The 21,602-nt window shown below is 50.6% G+C and overlaps 1 protein-coding gene across 1 annotated transcript; it reads left to right on the top strand.

Moving 5' to 3' along the window:
- The first annotated feature begins 354 nt into the window (after positions 1 to 354).
- Positions 355 to 21,330, top strand: IL15RA (interleukin 15 receptor, alpha). The gene is made up of 8 exons (XM_012664905.1): positions 355 to 442; positions 504 to 554; positions 11,375 to 11,569; positions 13,250 to 13,348; positions 15,524 to 15,703; positions 16,550 to 16,582; positions 19,943 to 20,015; positions 20,583 to 21,330. The coding sequence occupies exons 1-8, from the start codon at positions 355 to 357 to the stop codon at positions 20,683 to 20,685; spliced, it is 822 nt and encodes a 273-aa protein (XP_012520359.1). The 3' UTR covers positions 20,686 to 21,330.
- The last annotated feature ends 272 nt before the right edge of the window (positions 21,331 to 21,602 follow it).

Here is a 21,602-nt window from a genome sequence, read left to right as displayed (position 1 = left end):
ACCAGCAGGGGAGGTGACAAGCGAGCGGGGCGAATCCCGCAGGAACGCTGAGCGGCGGGGCGTCCCGGACAGACTGCGCCCCGACGGCTCTGCTCACTCCCTCTGCAGTGGGGACACCTGACCGAACGGACGCCCGGGTCCCGGGTCCCGGGTCCCGGGGAGCGAGGAGCCGGGAGGAGGATGAGGAGGAGGCGGCGGAGGGCGAGGACCCGGGCTCGCGCCGCTGAGGTCCCGGGGTCCCCGCTGAGCGCGGCCGGCCCTTCCCCGGCAGGGGTGCGGATGCTGAGTCACGGATCCGTCCCGGCTCCGCACCTCTCCGCAGCCCTCCGCGGACTAAAGCAAAAGCGAAAGCGGATGCGCCTGGCGGGCGGCCGGCCCGGGAGCCGCGCTCGCCACCTCTCCCGGGCCTCGGTGTCGCACGCGCGGCGGCCCGGGGCGTGCGGCGGGCACTGCGGGGCGTGCGGCCATGACCCGGCTGCGGCCCCGCGGCGGCCCGGCGCGGGCGCTCCCCGCGCTGCTGCTGCTGCTGCTGCTCCGGACGCCGGCGACGCGGGGTAGGCAGCGGCGCGCGCCCGGGCGGGGCGGCGGGAGGGGGCCCGGGCGTCGCGCATGACCGCCCCGAGCGCCGCACCTCCGCGCCGGGCTGGGAGTCCGTCCCCGCGGGGCCGCGGTGCGCGCCCGCTCGGGGCGGGAGGGGGCGGGGGACACGCGCCTGGGGACACACGCGCGGAGCCGCGGCCGGGGCGGGAGAGCGCCGCAGCCTGCGCCCGGCTCAGCCACCGGAGGGAGCGGGCGGCAGCGCGGGCTTCCCGGCCGCGGGAGGACAGCAGCTCCGACGAGCCCGGCTCGGCCGGGGCGCGCCGACGGAGGTGCGAGCGCAGGTGCGAGCGCGCACGTCTCCGAGCCCGCGCGGACGCCTGTGCGCGTGTCGCGCGGCGCGCGGACTAGGCGCGGTCCCGGGAAGACGACCCCTCTCGACCCTCAGGCAAAAGTGAATTATGTAAGTGGGTCGCTGGAAGGAAGGGGTAGGGACTGCGTCCCTGGGGAGGAAAAAGCGCGTAGGGCAAGTTGCACACCTGGGACGTGGAAACTCCCAGTCCTCAAGCGAGCGGGAGGCTGGCAGAGGGCGCGGGAAGGTGGGGCAGCCTGGAGTCTACACTCCCAGGAAAAGGGGAAGGAAATCTGGTGACCGCTTGGTGCATTCCAAAAGGACGCGGGTCATGCGGATCTAAGCTCAACAGGGAGACTCCTAGGGCTTTGTCCCGGGAGCCAGAGGAAGGGCGAGAAAAGGGAGATGGGTCTGGCTGTATCCTTGTTGGTGCTTCTTAATCTTTTTACAGTCAAGGAGCTCTTTGAGGGTCTGATGAAAGCCATGAACCCTCTCCCCAGAAAAACTCATGAATTCACATACTCGCAAAATGCGCACACGATTTTGGGCTCTCCATGAGAGAATTGGCATGATCTCTGTGCGTTTTTAGGCAAGAAGACCCCCAGTAATTTACATCCAGTTGGGCCAGTCTGCCCAGGACGTGGCCAGAGCCAGATCCATCCACAGTTGCCGCTGCCTGGCTTGGTCTGAACTTTCTAGATCTGCAGGATTTCATGAAGTTTCGTTTTCATGAGACTGTGATGCTTGGATTTTCCCCACATCTGAGAAGCTGGGTTATGCGGGTGACCTGGTCATTTCCTCCCATCTGACTAGCCAGTGACATGCATGACCCCGGAGGAGGTGCCAGCTCCATTGCACAACGTGAAAGTGAAATGCATTTGTAGTCAGAGCCCAGCAAAGATGAGGTGTCTGCCTCACAGTGAGGGGGAGTCAGAGGGGGGATCTCTGAAGTTCATCAGCTACACCCAGTCTTGCTCTTCCACCTTACAGAGGTGCCATTGGGCAGCTCCCGATGTTCGTTTTCGGTTTTGTTTTTCTAACAGCCTCATTGAAGTATGATTGACACACAGTAAGCTGCATGTATTTGAATTGTACAATGTGCTAAGTTTAGAGGTAAATGCCTGCACCCGTGAAACCAACGCTGCACTCCAGAGAGTAAACATACCTATCCCGACCGGAAGCTTCCTGCATAATCCCTGCCTCCCACCCCACCCATCTCCAGGCAACCCATGTATCTGTTTTCTGTCACTGTTGATTTATGGCACTTTCTAGAATTTTATATAAATGGAATCATACAGTATATTCTCTTTCTTGTGTGGCTTCTTTCACTCATAGTGGTTATTCTGAGAATTTATCCAGCTTGTAACTTGTATCAAGTATTCATTTCCATCCCTTCGTAGTATTGCAGCCCATGGCAAGCCCACCGTGCGTTTATCCATTCACTGGTTCACGGACATTTGGGTTGGGCTAGGACGTAGAAAGCTGCTATGAGCATTTGCATGCAGGTTTTGGTGTGGACACATGCTGTCACTTCTCTTGGATAGCAGATGATTAGGCGTGGAGTGGCTGGGTCACGTGGCAAGTGTATGTTCAACTTTCTAGGAAACGGCAAACCACGTTCCAAAGTGGTTGTACTGTTTGACATTCCCACCAGCAGCACAGGAAAGTTCCAGCTCCTCCACGCCCTTGTCAGCACTGGCTGCGATGAGTCTTTTTACATTTTACCCATTCTGTTAGGTACGTAGTGGTCTCTCATTGTTTTAATTTGTGTCTTCCTAATAACTACTGATGTTGAACATCCTTTCCCGTGCTTATTTGCCATGTAGGTATCTTCTCCGGAGAACTCTCTGTCCAAATATTTTGCCCCTTTGAAAATCGAGTTGTGTCATTACTGAGTTTTGAGAGTTCTTTATCTCTTCTGGATACAATGCCTTTATCAGATGTATGATTTGTAAGTTTTTCCTCAGAGTCTGTGGCTTGTCTTTTTATTCTCTTAACAGAGTCTTATAAAGAACAGAAGTTTTAAATTTTGATGAAGTCCAAATTATTTATTTGTTTTTCCATATATTATGCTTTTGATGTTGTATCTGAGAAATCTCTGCCTAGCCTAAAGTTACAGCAGTTTTCTGCTATGTGTTCCTCTATAAGTTTTAAAGCTTTAGGGTTTACATTTATGGCTGTAATCCATTTTGAGTTCATTTGTGTGTAATGTGAAGTACGGATTGAAGATTGTTTCGGTTAGTTTTTTGCATATGGATATCCAATTATTCCAGCACCATTTATCGAGAAGATTATCTTCACTGATTTGCTCTTACACCTTTTGAACATCAGCTGTCCATGATGTGTGGGCTTGTTGGAGTATACAACAGGCTTTCTTGTAGAAATTGGCAAACCGATTCCAAAATTCACATGTAAATGCAAAAGATCTATAGGCAAAACAACTTTTAAAAAGAACGGAGTTGGAGGAACAAGACTCCCCGATTGTGAGACTTACTATAAAGTTACAGTAGTCAAGCCCGTACGGTGTTGGTGTAAAAATGGGAAGAGAGATCACAGAACAGAGGACGCCTGGTGTTTTTAAGTGAGCTTGGAAGGGAAGTGGCCCCAAATCATTAAATTTGCCACTTGGTAGAATGACTCTGGTAGGAAATGACAGAGAACACCTCATTTCTCATCAGTAATCGAGTAAATAATATCGTCTCCAGTTTGTTCATGCTAGTTCAGCAGGTGTGCAGTGCTAATAGGCACAGGAAGTTGTTGTGAGTCTCTTCTTATTTAAAAGGCCTGAATTGGAGGGAAATTCACATTTTCAGCACTGTGGAGGCTTTGCCCAAACCTTTTGTTTTTTATTTCAAATCAATTTTATCTAGTTATTACTGCTTTTGTGCTGCTACTGACAGCAAAAAAAAAAAAAAACAGTGATAAAAACTTAAATATGCAAAATATGGGATTTATTGAAATCAACCTAAATGTTCAACACTCGAGGATTGCATAAATAAAGCGGAATTGCTTTCAAATAGTATGCATCCTTTTTTACTCGAAGATCCAGAATTGAATAGGGAGATATTATGTGTCAGGCAGATGTGCGCATGTATGCAGTTATCTGCCTTTTCTTATTTTTCTGCCATAATTTGAATTATTTTTGGATAAGAAAAATAAATAAAATAAAGCTACAAAAGAGATATCACAATAGTGATCTAGAATTTTGGAAAAATAAATAAATAAAGCTACAAAAGAGATATCACAATAGTGATCTAGAATTTTGGAAAAATAAATAAATAAAGCTACAAAAGAGATATCACAATAGTGATCTAGAATTTTGGAGCTTTTTCTAATTTATTTTTATTAATTATAAGTGATCTCCTTGTTCAGCAGTGTTTTGATGATGTTATAAATTTTGCAAATTGCTGAAAATAAAGTTTTATAAAGTCACTACGTATAACATTTGTGCGTACTTTGCCAACACTTTATAATCCTTTACAACTTTTTTTTAAATAATTCGTTATTGTTGGAGCTGTGGTGAGGCTTTACTTTCCTCCTGATTGTTGGATATTTAGTTTGTTTTAAAATGTTCGATGTTCTGAACAACACAAGGTAGGAATAACTGGAAGAAACTGAGCCTTATAGAGAAAAAGAAAAAAGCAAGGAGGAACCCCTCAACATCCAAAAAAATGGCTGAAATGTTTCTGGGGAATATTCTCTTTTTCAGTCAAATCATCATTTCAAAACTAACTCATTTCGGGCTAAATCAGTTTAGCCAAGTTGATCTTATCAAACAGTACATAGCTCAATGAATAAATATACAAAATCCCTCAGTATATGTTCTAGGAGCCATGTCAGCGTGGCTCTCTGCACACGGTTGATGGGATGTGAAGGCTTCTCCTTGGAAAAGCTGATTCCCTTCCGTGCAGTGGTTTCTGTGCCGGGATGGAGCTGCGTGGTGGGAAGGTCGTTCTTGCACAGAGTGTGGAGAAGGGATCGTCTTGCAGTGGTTCCAGTGAGTGGTGTGAAACCCTGTGCCCAGGCAGTGTTAACGCAGGAGACAGGAGGGGCCAGGTATCCTCTTCAGCCCGGAAAGTATAGAATGTAGTTCATTCTTTTCCTTTCGTTTGCTCTTCAACCTACAGCCCCTCAACTCTTGCAAGCCTCCAAAACTCATCATTCACGGGTTTGAACTGTGATGGAATTCACGCAGCACACAAGAGGTGGGTTGGGAGGCTCAGTTGAGCCTGAGAGACAAAGAAAGGAATTGGTGAGTTTTGGATAATGATCTGGGTACAGTCTGTACTCACAGTGAGCTGCAAAAGGAAGTGTGTTGTCGGCTTGGCTGGCATTTCGGCTAGGAAAATAAGGAAGGAGAATGGATCGCTGTGAGTGCAGAGGCCTTTGTTCTTTTGGGGCATCCACTTCACAATGTGCTTCTTGGGGGCGGGAACCACGTGTTCCACGTGCGGGAACCACACCAACCACTTGTTGGTGTCCCACCGCCCCTGGCAGGTGGCAGGCATTGGAATGGTAGAAGAGGTGAAAGGAATGTTGGAATGAATCTCACTCTGCGTAAAGGACAGGAGGCGCACGCTAACCTGAGGGCTTCTGAACTCCGGATGTGAGACCAGGCCAAGGCTCCTGACTCACAGTAGACTCTGCACATCACCCTGGTAGGTAAGGAAGTGTAATTCACGGGTCCTGGGTTGCAGAAAGAGGCGTGGCCCTACACACTATTTTGATGACTTCACATAATTGTTAGGACCTGTTGTCTATGTTTTTTGGCTACTTAAGACTTTTGCAAATCCCAGACCTTCAGTTTACCCTAATTTCCATCACTTCATCATTTCAGTATATGTTATCACAAGCCACTAACTTCAGAAAATATCGATTGTACACCAGGCTCAGAAACATGAGAGTGCCAGAGAACTGTGAAATGCATGCACTGTCTTCAAGGGGGTTATAATATCGTAAACGAGGTGACACTTGCTTACAGTGAATATCTAGGGAACAGTGTTCTGAGACAGTATATAGAAATAATTGAAGTATCAGAAGAGGCGATTAAGGCATGAGGAAATGAACGGTTATTGCTACAATTAGACATATTGTCTCCAGTGTAGCTCTGAGGCAATCTAGCTTTGCAAAGTGAGTAACCGGCCACCATTTGGCTGGTTGAGTTGGCTGCAGTGTATTGATATCCTTGTGTATTCAAATGTCAACTGTTCATGGGTTTCTCTTAACTTCAAGGACAGTTCCCAAGGGAATGACCACTGGTAGACTTCCTTTATCAGCAAAATGACGGAGTAGACACTAAAAAACCCTCCTGCTACAAAATACTCAGAAATGATGACTAACAGAGCACAAATGTCTTTTTAAATCCATAGGTGAAAGAAGATAATCAACTATTTAAAGCAAAAATAGTAACAATGTGCCGTGGGATGTATAACTTACGTAGAAGCGAAATGTATGGCAGCAATAGCACAGGGGCTGGGAGGAGACAAGTGGAAATGTTTTGTTTCAGTTTTTATACTGTCTGCGTAAAGGAACATAGTATCACTTGAAGGAAAACTGTACAGATATATAGTATAAGCCTTAAAGCAACCACTAAAATTACACAACAATGAGTTATAGTTAATAAGCCAACTAAGGAGATAAAATGAAATCATAAATTAGCAAGATTGCAGAATACATGGTTGAATGTACAAAAAAACCAATATACAGAATACTAGCAACAAACAATGGGAAACTGGAATACAAACATTACCACTTGCATTGGCATCGAAACGTATTAAATACTTAGGGATACGTCTGACAAAAGAAGTACGAGGCTGCCACACAGACATTATCCAACATTTCCGAGAGAAATGACAGAAGACAAACAAATCAAGAGAGATAGTGTGTGGGTGGGTTTTGACAAGACTCAATATTATTGTCAGTTTTTCCTCAAACTGATCTGTAGATTTAATGCAATGCCAATCAAAATTTGGGCAGGCTTTTTTGTTTTTGTAGAAATTAAGGTGTACTGATTCTAAAATTCAGCAAAGGACCTCGAAGCGCAGACTCAACTTTTAAAATGATACAAAGTAGGAGGACTTACACTCCCTGAGTTGTGGTTACTGGGAAGCTGCAGTCATCAAGACAGCATGGCGTGGTGTCTAGACAAACAAATAGGTCAATGGCATCGAATGGCAAGTCCAGACATAATAAACACACACACACTTGGTCCTACACAAATACCACTGGCGGTCTACCGCTGCTGGAAGAGGGGAGGAGATTTTCTCGAACAAAGGCTGCTAAAGATACAAGGGAAAGGTTGGCTCCTTCCCTGCAGGGAAGGAGCAAAATAACTGAAAGCTCCAACTTACACCAGACCCGCCTGAGACTCAGGACAATGGACAACTGTCCTCACCCCCACCCCCACCAGGCAAACAGACGCCAAGTACCCAGCACAGCCGTCCGTGGACGAGGGTGGGATGGGGGGCTGGGGGAGTGTGGTTTAGACACATAGAGGACAGAGGATGAGGGTGGAGCAGAACATTGAAGAAAACCCTCTGAGACAGCCATAGATAACCTGAGAAGAATTCCAAGCCAGGGGTGCTTGGTAACCATAGCAACAGCTGAATCCAAGCCCATCTCCACAACTGCCTGGATTGACTCCATCCCCCGCACCGTCAGCCTAGCCGAAGACATGTCCCCATCGGAATGGGGAGTGCCGGTGACAGGCATTGGACAACAAATGCCTGGGACGGGAAATGAACAGAGGACCGCCACTCTGACAGCAGAGAAGGCTCTGGGACGGGGCTTGAATTGGAAGAACAATCTGGAATTTGAGATTTCCCTGCCACCATCCGTATCAAAGGGACAGGCGCGCCCCTCGCCTGAGTGGAAGGGAGCCTGGTATAGGATCCTTCAACTTCAGAGGCAAGGGCAGAGTTCACGGAATTCTAATGAGGATAAATGTTAGTGACATTTGGGACGTTTTTCATAGGGACGTAGGTGTAGCGTCTTTTGTGAATTACTCATTGTGTGCTTTGCCCGTTTGTGCTATGAGGGTTTGTGTCTTTGTGTTAATTTTATGAGAGTCCTTTACGTGCTAAAAATCTTAACGCTTTGACATTTGTGGCAAATGTTTTCTTTGACTTGATTGTCTTTTAATTCTTTCATTAAATTTAGCTCTTTCATTTAAGTGTTTACACCACCATTACTTTTCCTTTGTGGTTTTTGATTTTGTTATTTTGCCAAGGAAATCTTTGCCCCCCTTAAATTACTACTGAGCAATGTCAGCTGTGTGTTCAACGGTGTGAGGACAGGCTCATCTGCTACCCCTTCCGCGGGGCATTCCCGGTCTTTTGGTGAAAGAGGAGAAACTTGTCCCCAGGAGGGCTTGGAGTTACCATTTTAGAGGTAGGAGGGAAATGCCGAGAGATGAATGGCTAATACTTAGGAAACTGTACCAGTACTAGGTTCTCGAAAAAAATTAATCGTGTAATTAAGCATCGAATTGTGTCGTAAAACCAAGTGCGGGAGGCCTGGAGCCACAAGGGTGGGAGTGCTGCGGAGAGGGGTGGCCCGGGACACGGGTGGTGGCCGCGCGGAGGGCAGAAGGAAAGGCCATGGCAGCAGGCGGCAGGTGCGGGAACCCACCGAACACGGGAAGAGCCGAGGGGCCGGTGGTTCCCACGGGGGAGCGGGAGAGAGGACAAAGTCCCCTTCTGCAGCCTCCGCCGGACAAACGGGCGCCATGTGTCTCCTGACACAATTCGATGAGCAGGACACCCCGTCACATCTGTGGAATTCCTGCCAAAAACCCACCACCTGGATCTGATCATGAGGAAACACCAGACGAGCCGAAATTGAGACACAGTCTACGAAATCGCTGGCCTGGATTCAAGATCAAGAACAAGCAAGGCAGAGAAAGTGTTTGGGCTCGAAAGAACCTAAAGAAATGTGAGCACTAAATGCAAATGTGACCCTCATTAGATCCAGAATTGGGGAGGAAATAGCTAGAAAGGACAGTATTGGGACAAGTGCCCACCACGCCCAGCTAATTTTTCTATTTTTAGTAGAGATGGGGTCTCGCTCTTGCTCAGGCTGGTCTCAAACTCCTGCCCTCAAGCGATCCTCCTGCCTGGGCCTCCCAGAGTGCTGGGATTACACGTGTGAGCCACCGCGACCAACCTAATTTTTTTATTTTTTGTAGAAATGAGGTCTCGAGGTTTCACTTTGTTGCCCAGTTGGTCTAGAACTCCTGGCCTGCGCAGGAACCGCAATGCAGATTCAAGCTAAGGGCATATTAGTTGCCCTTAGGTTACTCTAGGTCACTTTCTAAATCCCATCATGCCTGGCTGGAGAATTCCCTAATTGATACAGCGTTCCCTCCTTCCCCAGGTGCAGCGGTTGCTGGGATGGGATTAAGGGTGGGGCAGCAGCACGATGGAGAGCCCGCCCCATCCTTCTTCCCAGGTGGGGCCATTGCTGGAGACAGCACCAAAGCAGGGCACCCTTGTCCCGAGAAGAGCCGGAGATGCTAACTATCTACCTAACAAATATATACAGTTTTTATTTGTTAATTAAATGAAAAATAAATAAAATTTTAAAAATGGCGGAAAGGTCACTTTGTACCTGTGCAACGCTGGGACATCAATGGCTGTTTTCTTCTCAGGCCTGTTTGTTCAAGGGCTGTTCGTTCGAGCCAGCTGACTCACTTTTCCATTCCTTCCTCCCTTGCTCATAACTGACTGCCTACTCCAACAACCACAGCTCACTGCAACCTCCTGGGCTCAAGCCATCCTCCCGCCTCAGCCAGGGACCACAGCGGTTTCGAATATTTAAAACAGTACCTACCATACGCACGGCTCTCATCAGCGTGGCCTCCTTGTCGTCCGCGGCCAGCGGTCCCCCAGGTGAAGGCCAGCGTCTATTCCGACTGCTCTGTCTGAGTGGCACCGGCTGTCAAATATTTTCACTTCCACCGCGGCACATATGTAATATATGAAGAAGAGTAATATAAACCCCTGTACATACCAGCTTAAGAAACAGAACATTAGGCCGGGCGCAGTGGCTCACGCCTGTAATCCTAGCTCTCTGGGAGGCCGAGGCGGGCGGATTGTTTGAGCTCAGGAGTTCGAAACCAGCCTGAACAAGAGTGAGATCCCGTCTCTACTAAAAAACTAGAAAGAAATTAATTGGACAACTAAAAATACATAGAAAAAATTAGCTGGGCATGGTGGCACATGCCTGTAGTCCCAGCTACTCAGGAGGCTGAGGCAGAAGGATCACTTGAGCCCAGGAGGTTGAGGTTGCTGTGAGCTAGGCTGACGCCACGGCACTCTAGCCCGGGCAACACAGTGAGACTCTGTCTCAAAAAAAAAGAAACAGAACATTAAAAAAAACTTTCAAAAGCATTTTAAATTGATAAAACATTTGCGCCATTAAAAATTCAAAGTAGGAAAAGACATCCGGTGAAAAGGTATCCATTGTCTCGGCTGCCCCAGTCCCAGTGCTGTGAGCAGCTTGTGTATCCTTTCAGAGATTTATGTAGACACAAAAAATTATGTATATGTATTGTGTTTCCTTTTTTCCCAGATGGTAGCATATAATACACACTGTTACGTTCCTTTCTTTTTAACTTAACACCGTATCCTGGAGATTTCTCCGCTTCAGTGCACAAAGAGCTCTCTTAGCCTATTGTGAAAAGCTGGGTCCTTCGCTGGGCGGCTGTACTATAATTGACTTATTTAATCCTCTCCTGATGACGGGCAAGATTATTTACAGACACGGGCTATTATAATCAATAACTGTGTGTGTACTCACTGCACAAATAGGCCAGTATATCTGCAAGATAAATTCTTAGAGGTGGAACTGCTGGGTTGGGGGTACATCGTAACAGTGTTCCCTAGGTATGCACATGTATCTGTGAGATAAATTGCCAGAAGTAGAACTGTGGGGTCAGAAAGCATGTGCATCTGTAATCTTTAGCGAGATCGTAATACAGCTCACTAGGGTTGCATAAGCAATATGAAAGCGCCTTTTTGACCTAAAAGGAATATTGCTCAACTTTCAGTTCTTTTCTCACTTGGCAGCTGAAAGTGCTGACTCAGGTAGCTTTATTTTACATTTCTTCCATTACGAATGAGATTGAGCATCATTTTCTATATTTAAGAGCCATTTGTGTTTCCTTTTCTGTAACTGTCTGTATCTTTTTCTGGTTTTCCCAGGGGATTTGGTGGTCATTTCATTGATTTGCAAGAGCTTTTTACATATGAGAGGAATTTGCCCTATGTGATACGGAATGTTCTTTATTTTTCATTTGATCTTTCTGGGTCATGGTGCTCTTCCTGAACGTCTTCCACACGCTTGGCACTTGGGACTTAGGATGCTAAAGGGGCCCCTGGGATGACCCGGCCCCAGCCCTAAAGTTGCTGACCACTGCCCACACGTCCCCTGAAACGCCTGTTCACGGCGGCAGTCTTGTCATCCCTCTCCCCTCCCCTCTGGCAGGCATCACGTGCCCTACCCCCACATCCGTGGAACATGCAGACATCCGTGTCAAGAGCTACAGTGTGAACTCCAGGGAGCGGTATGTGTGTAACTCAGGTTTCAAGCGCAAAGCCGGCACGTCCAGCCTGACCGAGTGCGTGTTAAACAAGACCACGAACACCGCCCACTGGACGACTCCCAATCTCGAGTGTATCAGTAAGTAGCCAGCCCCACACTGTGCCGACCCCCGCCAGGGCTGCACGGACAGCAGAGCCGGGCTTGGGGGCCCCAGAGATCTGTATGGAGGTCTGAGGCCAGATACACCAGTGGGACCCCAAACGACACCTGCTGGCGTTGGAAATACACACGTGTTGGTGCCACACAGTTCTGGGCTCACATCCTGGCTCTGCCACCTACATCCTCCAGGCCTTGGGCAAGGCCCTTCCTTCGCCTCTTGGAACTCTGGTCAGTCATCCAGAAAATGGCCCTGATGCCAACACTGTGGGCTGGAGGAGGATTAAGTGAAGCCTGGTAAACATTAACCACTATTACCATCGATGCTTAGTTTTGAGATTAGGATGATGAGACAGCCTGGGCAACATAGTGAGATCCCATCTCTGTAAAAATAAAATGAAATAAAATAACTGGGCATGGCGGCACACGCCTGTAATCCTAGCCACTTGAGAGGCTGCGGCAGGAGGATGGCTTGAGCCCGGGATTCAAGGCTGCAGTGAGCTATGATCGCACAACTGCACTCCAGCCTGGGAGACAGAGTGAGACCCTATCCCCCAAAAAAATTATAGTAGCAGGAGGATTTGGCTAGGACCAGGGTGCATGCTCACAGGCATGCCTGCGTCCCAGAGAGCTTTCCGGTTCCTCAGCAGGAGGCGGATGCGGGTATGTTGTGTGGTGTCCAGCAAGGAGGAGGGCGGCAGCAAGAACCCGCTTTTCTGTTTAACCCTCCGCAGCCGGGTAAACATCCCAGAAGCCAAACACTGTCATGGTGGGGGCCGTTCAGTGTTTCTAGGAACACTCAAGCCCTCTCCTGCTCCCCTCTTCCTTCCTCTAGAAAAATAAAGATGAACCCACAGTCATTGTCTGCGCACTGCCCTGGGGCTGTGCCACGGCATGCTGGCCCCCTCCAGCCTTGTCCCTGTCATCCTCCCTGGATGAGTCACCCAGGCACCAGAGGGAAGGCAGGGAGGAAGCCCTTCCACTGGGGCTGGGGACGCAGCGCCCAGGCGTGGGGGCAAGAGAAGGGGGGGTCGGCGCGGCCGAGAGCAGCATCCCTGGGAGCCGGGGGGTGTCTTCCTGCACCCAGGCCTGGGACTCGGGCTCCTCCGCAGGGAGAGTCACGTCTCCTCCGAGCTCCGAGGGCTGCAGGCTCTGAACGGGGCCAGGAGGGAGGAGGAAAGAAGAGAACCCGGAATCCGGGTTTTAGTGCCCCGAGACTGGGGGAATGTTCAGGTTTCCTCTAGTCCAAAGGGTCGCCCCACCTTCTGACCACTACAAACTCCCTTCATTTTTTTCCCAAACTCTTGTGCTTTGGAGAGATTTATTTCTGCTAAACAAACAGAATCTATCGAGTGATCATTTATCTTCCCATGAAAAACCAGTCTTACCAAATTGGGTTGATACCAGTTCAGCCAAAAATAAAAAGAAATTTGATATTTAACTTGCACCGTCTTTTTGGAAATGCTAGAAAAATAGTTTGCAGTCTGTCTTGGCATTCGGGCTGGGAAACATCCATTGTTTCTGTCCCGTGCTTCCAACCTGTCCTAGGAAGCCGAATCTCTCCACCGTAAACGTACTGACATATTCTGTGTGTCCAGTTCTGACGCCACCGCGGGCTCCACGCGTAGGATCGTAAACGCCGTGTGGTTATCCTCTCTCTAGGAGACCCCTCCCTGACTCACCAAAGGCCAGTGCCGTTCTCCACAGCAACACCGGCAAGGGTGGCCCCACAGCCAGAGAGCCCCTCCCCTTCTGGAAAAGGTAGGAATGTTGGAAACTTTCTGAGGACTCCGGTTCAAACCCTCCCACCGCCCAGGCCATCCCCCCGACAATCCCACAGGTTCACGGACCCCCGCCCGTGTGCCACTGCGGATTTAGGCAGCAGCACAAACGTTTTTATTCAAGTCAAGGATCAGAATTTCCAGTGGCTTGATTTTCTTTCTGAAATCAAAGTTGCTTGATATCCAGGCTGCATACGGACGTGACGAATAGTGGTTTAAAGCGCGCTGTTCATGTGTCAGGTCATATTTAGTTGGAGATTCTTGTCCTCACTGAGAACCAGAAGTGGTCTGAGCTTTGACCCCACTTGCGTGTTGGCTCACCACGGTTTCACGGGTGCTGGCAGAAAAGGTGACACTGCCAGGTGGGAGACCAGGCAGCAAGAGCTTCGGCACGTTTGCCTCAGTTCCCTTGTCCCCGAGCCCGCGGGGGCAACGCGGATGTGCCTGAACAGGTGCCCGTCCGCTCAGCGGGCTGCGCTGCAGGAGGGGAGCCCGGCTCCGGGAGCCCGACTCCGGGAGCCTGAGCGTTTCATCCTGGGCAGTGAACACGCCTGCTCTTTGCTGCGGCGGAGACGTTGTTCCCCCTTCCAAGGCACTTGCTATAGAAGCATCCAGAGAAGTGCTGGACCTCACGTTCCCTAAAACCCTCAGCCACTCTGTCTGCAAGATGCGCAGAATGTAAGAGACCCATGGGGAGTTGTCCCCAAATCCTACACACTAGCAAATTCATGGTGACTGCTCTATCGAGCAGCATCGCGTGAAGCTGCTGGTGTTCTGTAGATTGACAGTCTTAGGTAATCTTCCAGCGCGATTTCCTCAGCACTTGCTCAATGTTAAGAAAATGTGAAATGTGAGATGCCAAATGCCCTGGGATAACATGCCCCGCATCCCACGATACTTTGTTCCACGTTTAGCTCTCGGTTTTCGTGCCACGTCACCCGGTCCGTGGCTCTCCCTGGCCTGAGTCTCCTCCTGCCCCCAGGTACAGGCACGTCTGTTGGCATCATTCCGCCAGTGCAGCCCCCTCTCCCGGAGCGTTGGTTCTCGGTCTGGGGTGTGCACTGACATCAGCATGGATGTCCAGCTGGCCTGGGGGGCTGGCTGGGAATCGGGGGCTCTCATAGCCCCCCAGGTGGCTCTTAGGTGCCTGAGGACTGCACTCGATGGGGGAGGGAGAGGCTGGGCAGAGGTTTCCCCTAGCGAGTGAGCTGCTGCATGCAGATGGGGGAGGGCTCAGGTGCTGGCTCCATTTAAACCTGGAGCAACGCAACCTGGAGCAACGCCCAAACGCCTTTGATCTGGCCACGCCTGACTCACCCAAGCCTGGTCAGGTGTCCATCACTGAGACAAAGCCGCTGTCAAGAGCTCAGACATGCGAGAGCAGGGACTGGCATGACCATGCGATGCTCTGATGGGCTCTGTCTGCAGGGCGCCCCAGAGGGCTGGCAGTGGGGCGGGGTGAGGGCACCTGGGAGTCGGGGACAGAGGATCAGGGGTGTAAGGGCTTCTCCCAGCGTGTATGGCCAGGGGACCTTGGGAACATGGGCCACAACAGCATGTACAGAGAGCCGCGGGGCTGGACCTCACGTTCCCTAAAGTCTGTGTCTGCCACGACAGAAGGTCCATTTCTCGTGGAAAGGGAATCACGAACAGTTGTGCCACAGCTTACAGTCCAGGGGCGGCCACCTGCCAGGGAGGGACGAGGAAGACAAGGCAGCCCTTCCTGAGACTGGAGCTAAGTCAGGGCACTGTCCTCAAATACACCCCGTCTCAGGTTTCCCCTTATTTCAAAAATGTGCCAACTTACATTTTACATGATACAGTCAGCGTCCGAGCTGTTGCTGGCAAACGCAGCTCCCTGTGTGACTTGGGCTGAGTCGTTCCTGTTTGACGTGCCTTCTCCAGTAAACAGGCCTGAGCTACTCAGATCTTTGGAGCTTTTCTTCCTATGTGCCCCGAGAATCCCGTGTTCTGTGGGGTCAGCACCAGTGCCGCAGCCTCTCCAGGTGGATGGACACGTAAGGGAGCGGTTTGCCAGGGAGGGCTGGCCAGGGTGGCCTCTCTGGAGCCACTCCCCAGTCCCCCCTCTGCAGGAGCCGAGCAGAGACGAGTCTAAATATTCACGTTCTCCCCGTCTTGGAATTTCCTGCTGCAGCTTCATCTCCCAGGTCAGACACCACAGTGGCCACAGAGACGGCCATTGCACCGCGCTCCCCCTCCAAAGCGCCCTCCGCAGGACCCACAGGCCCGGGCAGGCGGGAGTCCTCCCGGGCCCCCTCTCAGACCACTGCCGGGACCTCGGCAGGCGCGCCCTCGGCCTCCCACCAGCCACCAGGTCAGCACTCGCTAGCTCCGCGCCAGGGGAGGCCGGGTCGCAGGTGCTGCTTCCGGGATCTGGGCTGAGCTCTGGCGCCAGACAACACACAGCTTTACGCCAGCCCCAAGCCGGGCTGACCTTGCCCCAGCCCCCGGGCCTGGCTTAGTCCAGCGGGGATAGCTAGAAAGCAAAGCCCACCTCCGGACATGACTCGGCAGCCTTCTCTGCCTGCACGGGGGGCCCTGTGCCGAGACTGGGAGTAACGCCCGCTTCCCCCATGGTGGCGGGGAACAGAAGTGCTCCGCAGCCCGGAGCCGAGATCTAGGGGGCAGAGCAGCTGTTGTAATCTGGACCTTCTCTAGGGCATATGCGAATCTGGGTTTTTTTTTGAGACAGAGTCTCGCTCTGTCGCCCAGGGTGGAGTGCAGTAGCATCATTGTAGCTCACTGCAACCTCAAACTCCTGGGCTCAAGTGATCCTCCTGCCTCAGCCTCCTGAGTAGCTGGGATTATAGGCGCGCACCACCACGCCTGGCTAATTTTCTATTTTTATTAGAGACAGATCTCACTTTTGCTCAGGATGGTCTCAAACTCCTGGCCTCAAGCGATCCTCCCGCCTGGGCCTCCCAGAGTGCTGGGATTACACGTGTGAGCCACCGCAGCCACCCCGATTCTTAAGTGTGGCCCAGAGCCTCAGTCAGTCACCCTGCCTGTTCCTTGCTAAGACAAGCGTGCTTATGCCAGCTGCCAGTGTCCCACCGTGCTGAGATGGGAACCAAATTGTCCGCGATTTCTCCTGCTTCGTGAGAAACTGTGCCTTTGGGACCCAGCTGTGACCCAGCTCACTGTCCTCTCTCCTCCGCAGGTGCTAATCCATTCAGCTCCAGAGAAGCCACCGGTAAGTATTTCCCTTAGTCCAGCGTGTTTGTGATCAGTGTGGTAAATAGTAGATGCTCACATATTGCACGAGTGAGCCAATGATTAAGTGAGTGGGAAGGCTCCCATGTTTTAATAAATATTTAAGAAATGTGGTTCATAGTTTCATCGTCTTAACTATCTCCTGCCTCACTTGGCAGCCCTTTCTATGGATAACTTTACACAGTTATTCCAATATCTGATCTCACATCCCTGTCCTTGAAGACTCCTGATTGTAGAATAAAAGGTCAGGATGCAGCATTTACACCAGCACATTCATGTGCTACCCAGGAGGGAGGAGTTTGTTGTTCAGAATGGCGTTAATGCCTCTAGTCTTCCATATCTGGGATAGATTGCTGCAGTCCACGTGCTCAGCCTTTGACAGGAGCTACCGCTATGAGGTGTCCTTTGGCCGTTCATTGCATATAAACTGGGTTCCCCTTCTGTGCCAGGTGCGGTCTTGAGCTGATAAGAAATGGGTGTTTGTCATTAAAATGCAAATGTCACTTTAAATTTACTTCCACGTGTGGAACCGTAAAGGCTTAATTCAATCCAGTAAGTACTTAGTGAGTATCTACTCCAAACCAAACACTGACAACGTGCTTCGTGCAGTAAGAATTAGAAAAGAAGCCACTATCCAGAGTCATGCGTTGACGCTCTCCCGTCAAAACCACCTTGGCCACAGGCACTCTGGTCACAGCCACGCCGGAGCTACCGCCCTGGTTGGCCAGGGTGGTGCTAAGGGATGACTGCTCTCTGCACATTCCCAGAGGACCCTTTGAGCATCTCTGCCACACGCTGCCACTGGCTGTCTCTACTGCCCTCTCGGTGCCGTAGCCGTCTGCACTGCCCGCTGAGCAGGGGGAGCCCAGGCCTCCGTGGCCTCCAGGAGGATAATCAATCCCCCACTACCACCTTCCTCCCCTCTTCTTTTTTTTTCAGACAGAGTCTGGCTCTGTTGCCCTGGCTAGAGTGAGTGCCGTGGCGTCAGCCTAGCTCACAGCAACCTCCAACTCATGGGCTCAAGCGATCCTCCTGCCTCAGCCTCCCAGGTAGCTGGGACTACAGGCATGCGCCACCATGCCCGGCTAATTTTTTTTTTTCCTATATATATTTTTAGTTGTCCAGATAATTTCCTTCTATTTTTTTTTTTTAGTAGACACGGGGTCTCGCTCTTGCTCAGGCTGGTCTCGAACTCCTGACCTCAAACAATCCACCCGCCTCAGCCTCCCAGAGAGCTAGGATTACAGGCATGAGCCACCGCGCCCGGCCAACTTCTCAATCTCACCAAGTCTCTTCCTCTGCTTTTCCTCCAGTCCACACACCCCCAGGAAACACAAAAGGGTGGAGAACTGGGCAGGACCTTTTAATTCATGGTCTGGTGACTCTGGTTTCAATTCCTTTCTAAATTTACCGGGTTGTAGTTGAGAGAGGCTATGGCCCTAGAGGGCAGGCTGTGAATTCGACCCTTTGTTTTGCCCTTGACTGAGGAGCCAGCCCTCTTCTCTCTCCAGTTTGACTCTGCAGTTTTTATTCTTATTTAAAAAGAAACAGGAAGCAGCCTTGTGAAAGGAGAACCACAGTTTACAGCAACTTGCCTTTTCCAATAAATCACTGCGTAAACAGTCAGTGCCTGCCAGGCTCACTAGCTGATGTCGTCACACGATTTACGGTAGGGTGCATCTCTGCTGGAAAAAAATGCTTTTCTTAGTCGTGTGATCATGAATGTTAAGTCTGAAGACAATATTTTTCATTAATTTCTCATGTTTTCTGTTATTTCTTTGGTAACAACTTTTCTCTTACCTACAAGTCATTTTGTTTTGTTTCTATTTTATTGTTTCTTCTAATTAGAGTGTGATTGCAAAACTATGAGAAAAAGAACAGAAACATTTTTTACATTGAAAATAAAGATTAGCTACTTGTACTCTATAGAGATACACAACTATTCTATATCATAATAGGCAGAGGAAGAGATTTGGTGAGACTGAGAGGAGGGGAGGAAGGAAAGTGAAAGTAAAAATATATATATTTCTTAAAAAGAAAATAAAGATTATCTATAATCCCACCACTCCTGCTATATATTCCTCTAGACTTTTCTGTGCATATGGTCACGCACACAGTTTCTTGGAGATTATTTTGGGTTCATTTGTATCCCAGCCACCTTTTTTCACTTGCAATATTGTAGACTTCTTTCCATGTCAATAAATGTAGATCTATTTCATAATTTTAATAGTTGAATAGTATTCCATTGTATGGGTATCTATCACATTTTATTTAACTGATTTTCTTTTGGTAAGAGATTTAGATTAACATCCTGAAAATTATCTTAAACAATACTTGAGCGGATACCCCCGTATATATTTCTCTATTCCCTTAGAATAAACTCCTGGCGGAATTGGAGGGTCAAAGGGAATGGGCTTTTGTTATGTGTTGCAAACTGCCCTTGAGAAAAGTGGCATCACTTCATGCTCCCAGCCGCAGAGGTCCTGAGTGTTCCCTCATCCTCACACCCGGCTGTTTCCAGTAGTGTTGTGTTGGAAGGCCGAGCCCGGGGACATTTATCCTGGTGGATGTATGAGGCGTGGCCTGGCGGTCGTGCAGGCGAAGGCCCCCAACACCCCCACAGTCCATGAGACGTGTGTGGTCCGTGGTCCTCAGGAAGCTTGTGCTGTTCGGATGTCAGCGCTGTCGTCTTGCACATACGGCAGCTGGGTGATTTTTGCAAGAGATTTCACGATAGGCAAACTGGCCAAAGCTGCAAGCGTTTTTAACAGTAGTTCTGTCCCCCTGCCCTCGGGCTAAGCCCCCTTGCTCACGAAGACCCCCCTCTTCCCGTCCTGTCTGGGAAATCTCAGGTGTCCCCCGAAGTGCCCCAGTGCTCCAGGCTGCTTCTTTCAGCTGGGTCAGAACAGTCCTAAATTCTTCCCTTCCCCTCCTCTTACCTGCAACACCTCTCTTAGAACGCCTTTTCTGCTCCTCCTCTGTCATAAAAAGTTGCCCGCTCTTCTGCCTCCTCCTCCTCAGCCCCTCGCCCCGGCTTTGGCCGTCAGGCTCTTGCTGTCCCCTCCTGACCTGCTCCGGCCTCTGCTCTGTCACCCAGGAGCTTTGCCTGGTAGGGTGAGGACGAGGAGCAGGGTGAGGGGTGACCTGGATGGGGACAGTTGCAGCCGGCAGTGTTGGCAGGAAAGGGGGGCGTATTTTTGCCCAGACGTAGGATAGAGGGAATAGCGTGGCTGCCAGAAACGCGAACTGCGGGAAGCCGGTTGGGAAAAACGCCCGCCGTAAAGGATTCCGGTTGCGGCAGTGAACCTTCCTGGGACTCTCGTGGTCTGTTCTCTTGCAGTGACCATCTCTACTGCCGCCGTCCTGCTGTGCGTGCTGAGCGGGGCTCTGCTGGCCTGTTGCCTCAAATCAAGGTGAGTAGCGCGGGAGACTCACGCTGGCCAGGTCCGTCCTTCCCCGTGAGAAAGGAGCCACATCATGACGATGCCGACGCCCCCTCGGGAAGGATCCCTTTCCTGGCCGCGGACTCTCACACTCCCCTTCCCCGACCCCAGAGCCGGAGCGCGCCCTTCCCCGCCCACAGAGCCGTCAGAAATGGGGCAGCAAGAGCCGGACCGACGATCCCGGGGTCCAGGCCACCAAGGGCCAGTTCAGAAAGAAACAGTGCGCCAAATGGCCAAGCTGACGAGTGTGCGACTGGAACGCGTTTGTCCCAGAGGGTTGGCAAAGCCGGGGCGGGGGTGAGTTGCTCCAGCAGCATCGTAAACCTTTGGTGGACGATGAGGTTGAAAATACCCAAACAGGATTTAAAGCACTCTGTGAACGCAGGCAGTGTAGGCTCTCCCCACGTCTGAGGACTGAGTGTTTCATGACTGTCATGATCCACCCGGTGCTGTGCGTACGCGTTTGATAGGAAGTATCTGCTGATTTGAGGGCAACCCTCTCCTCTTTTCCAAACCTGCGAATCATCTACTTTGCAGGCGAACTTCCCGGCCGAACAACATTGAGATGGAAACCATGGAAGCTCAGCCGATGACCAGCAGCAGAGAGGAAGACACGGAAACCAGCCCACACCACCTCTGAATCCCAGGCGAGACCGGCCCGGCCACGCCTGCAGGGAAGAGCCACTCTGCTTTAGCTAGAGAAGACTGAGGAGACACGCAGGGCAGTGGGCACAGGAGCAAGCCCACCAGGATAACCACACGCCCCTGGTGTGATCCCACCACCTGTGCCCGGCCTGGGTGTCTCCAGGACCAGCAGGTTCTCCAGCGTGCAGATGGATGCCACCCGCCCGCCCGCCCACCGCAGGGCCCGGCTTCCCAAAGTCCGAGCAGCTGAAGCTCCCCCGGGAGAGGCTGGAGGATTCCGGGCAGGGCTTTTATTTCATTGTGACACGTATTCAGGACAGCTCATCGCTGGACTGTGTGTTCCAGCCCTCATCCTGACTTGCAGTTTACAGAGAAAAGTAAAACTGAGGCTCTCAGCTACGAAGCTCCTCCTGGCTTGGGAGACGTCTACGGGGAAGACTCCAGCGTCTGAGCTCCCACGACACTGTCTGCAGCCGCCCCGCGTGTGCTGAAGCGGGGCCCAGAGAGGCAGAAGGGACGCTGGGCCCAGTGAATCCTCTTGATTGAAGGGTCAGAAAGAACAAAACAGAACTCACCGACATTTTACATGTATATGCACTTATATTTATACTTGTCTGTTATATCTACATATTGTATATGATTTGCATTTTGAAATTGTGCCTTGTAAAAATAAAATATCTATTTTCAATATTTAAAAAAAGTACTGAAAGAATCACCAAGGAGAAATGTTCCACAAAGGAAAAAGAGGAGAAAGAACGGGGGATGCAGAGTCCGGAGGGACTGGGCTCAGGTTTTCTTCCTGCAGGACAGAGGGCCTTGGCTGGAGCTGGCTCAGGTCACGGTTTGGGGAATTTCCGACAGAGTCTCCGTGTGAGAAGCAACGTGATCTGTTCTATGCGCAGCGAGATTTGG

This window comes from Propithecus coquereli, unplaced genomic scaffold, assembly GCF_000956105.1.
Source record: "Propithecus coquereli isolate 6110/MARCELLA unplaced genomic scaffold, Pcoq_1.0 Scaffold94, whole genome shotgun sequence".
NCBI classification, from domain to species: domain Eukaryota; kingdom Metazoa; phylum Chordata; class Mammalia; order Primates; family Indriidae; genus Propithecus; species Propithecus coquereli.
Note: the sequence above shows the minus strand (reverse complement) of the source record. Positions and strands in the feature narration are given on the sequence as shown.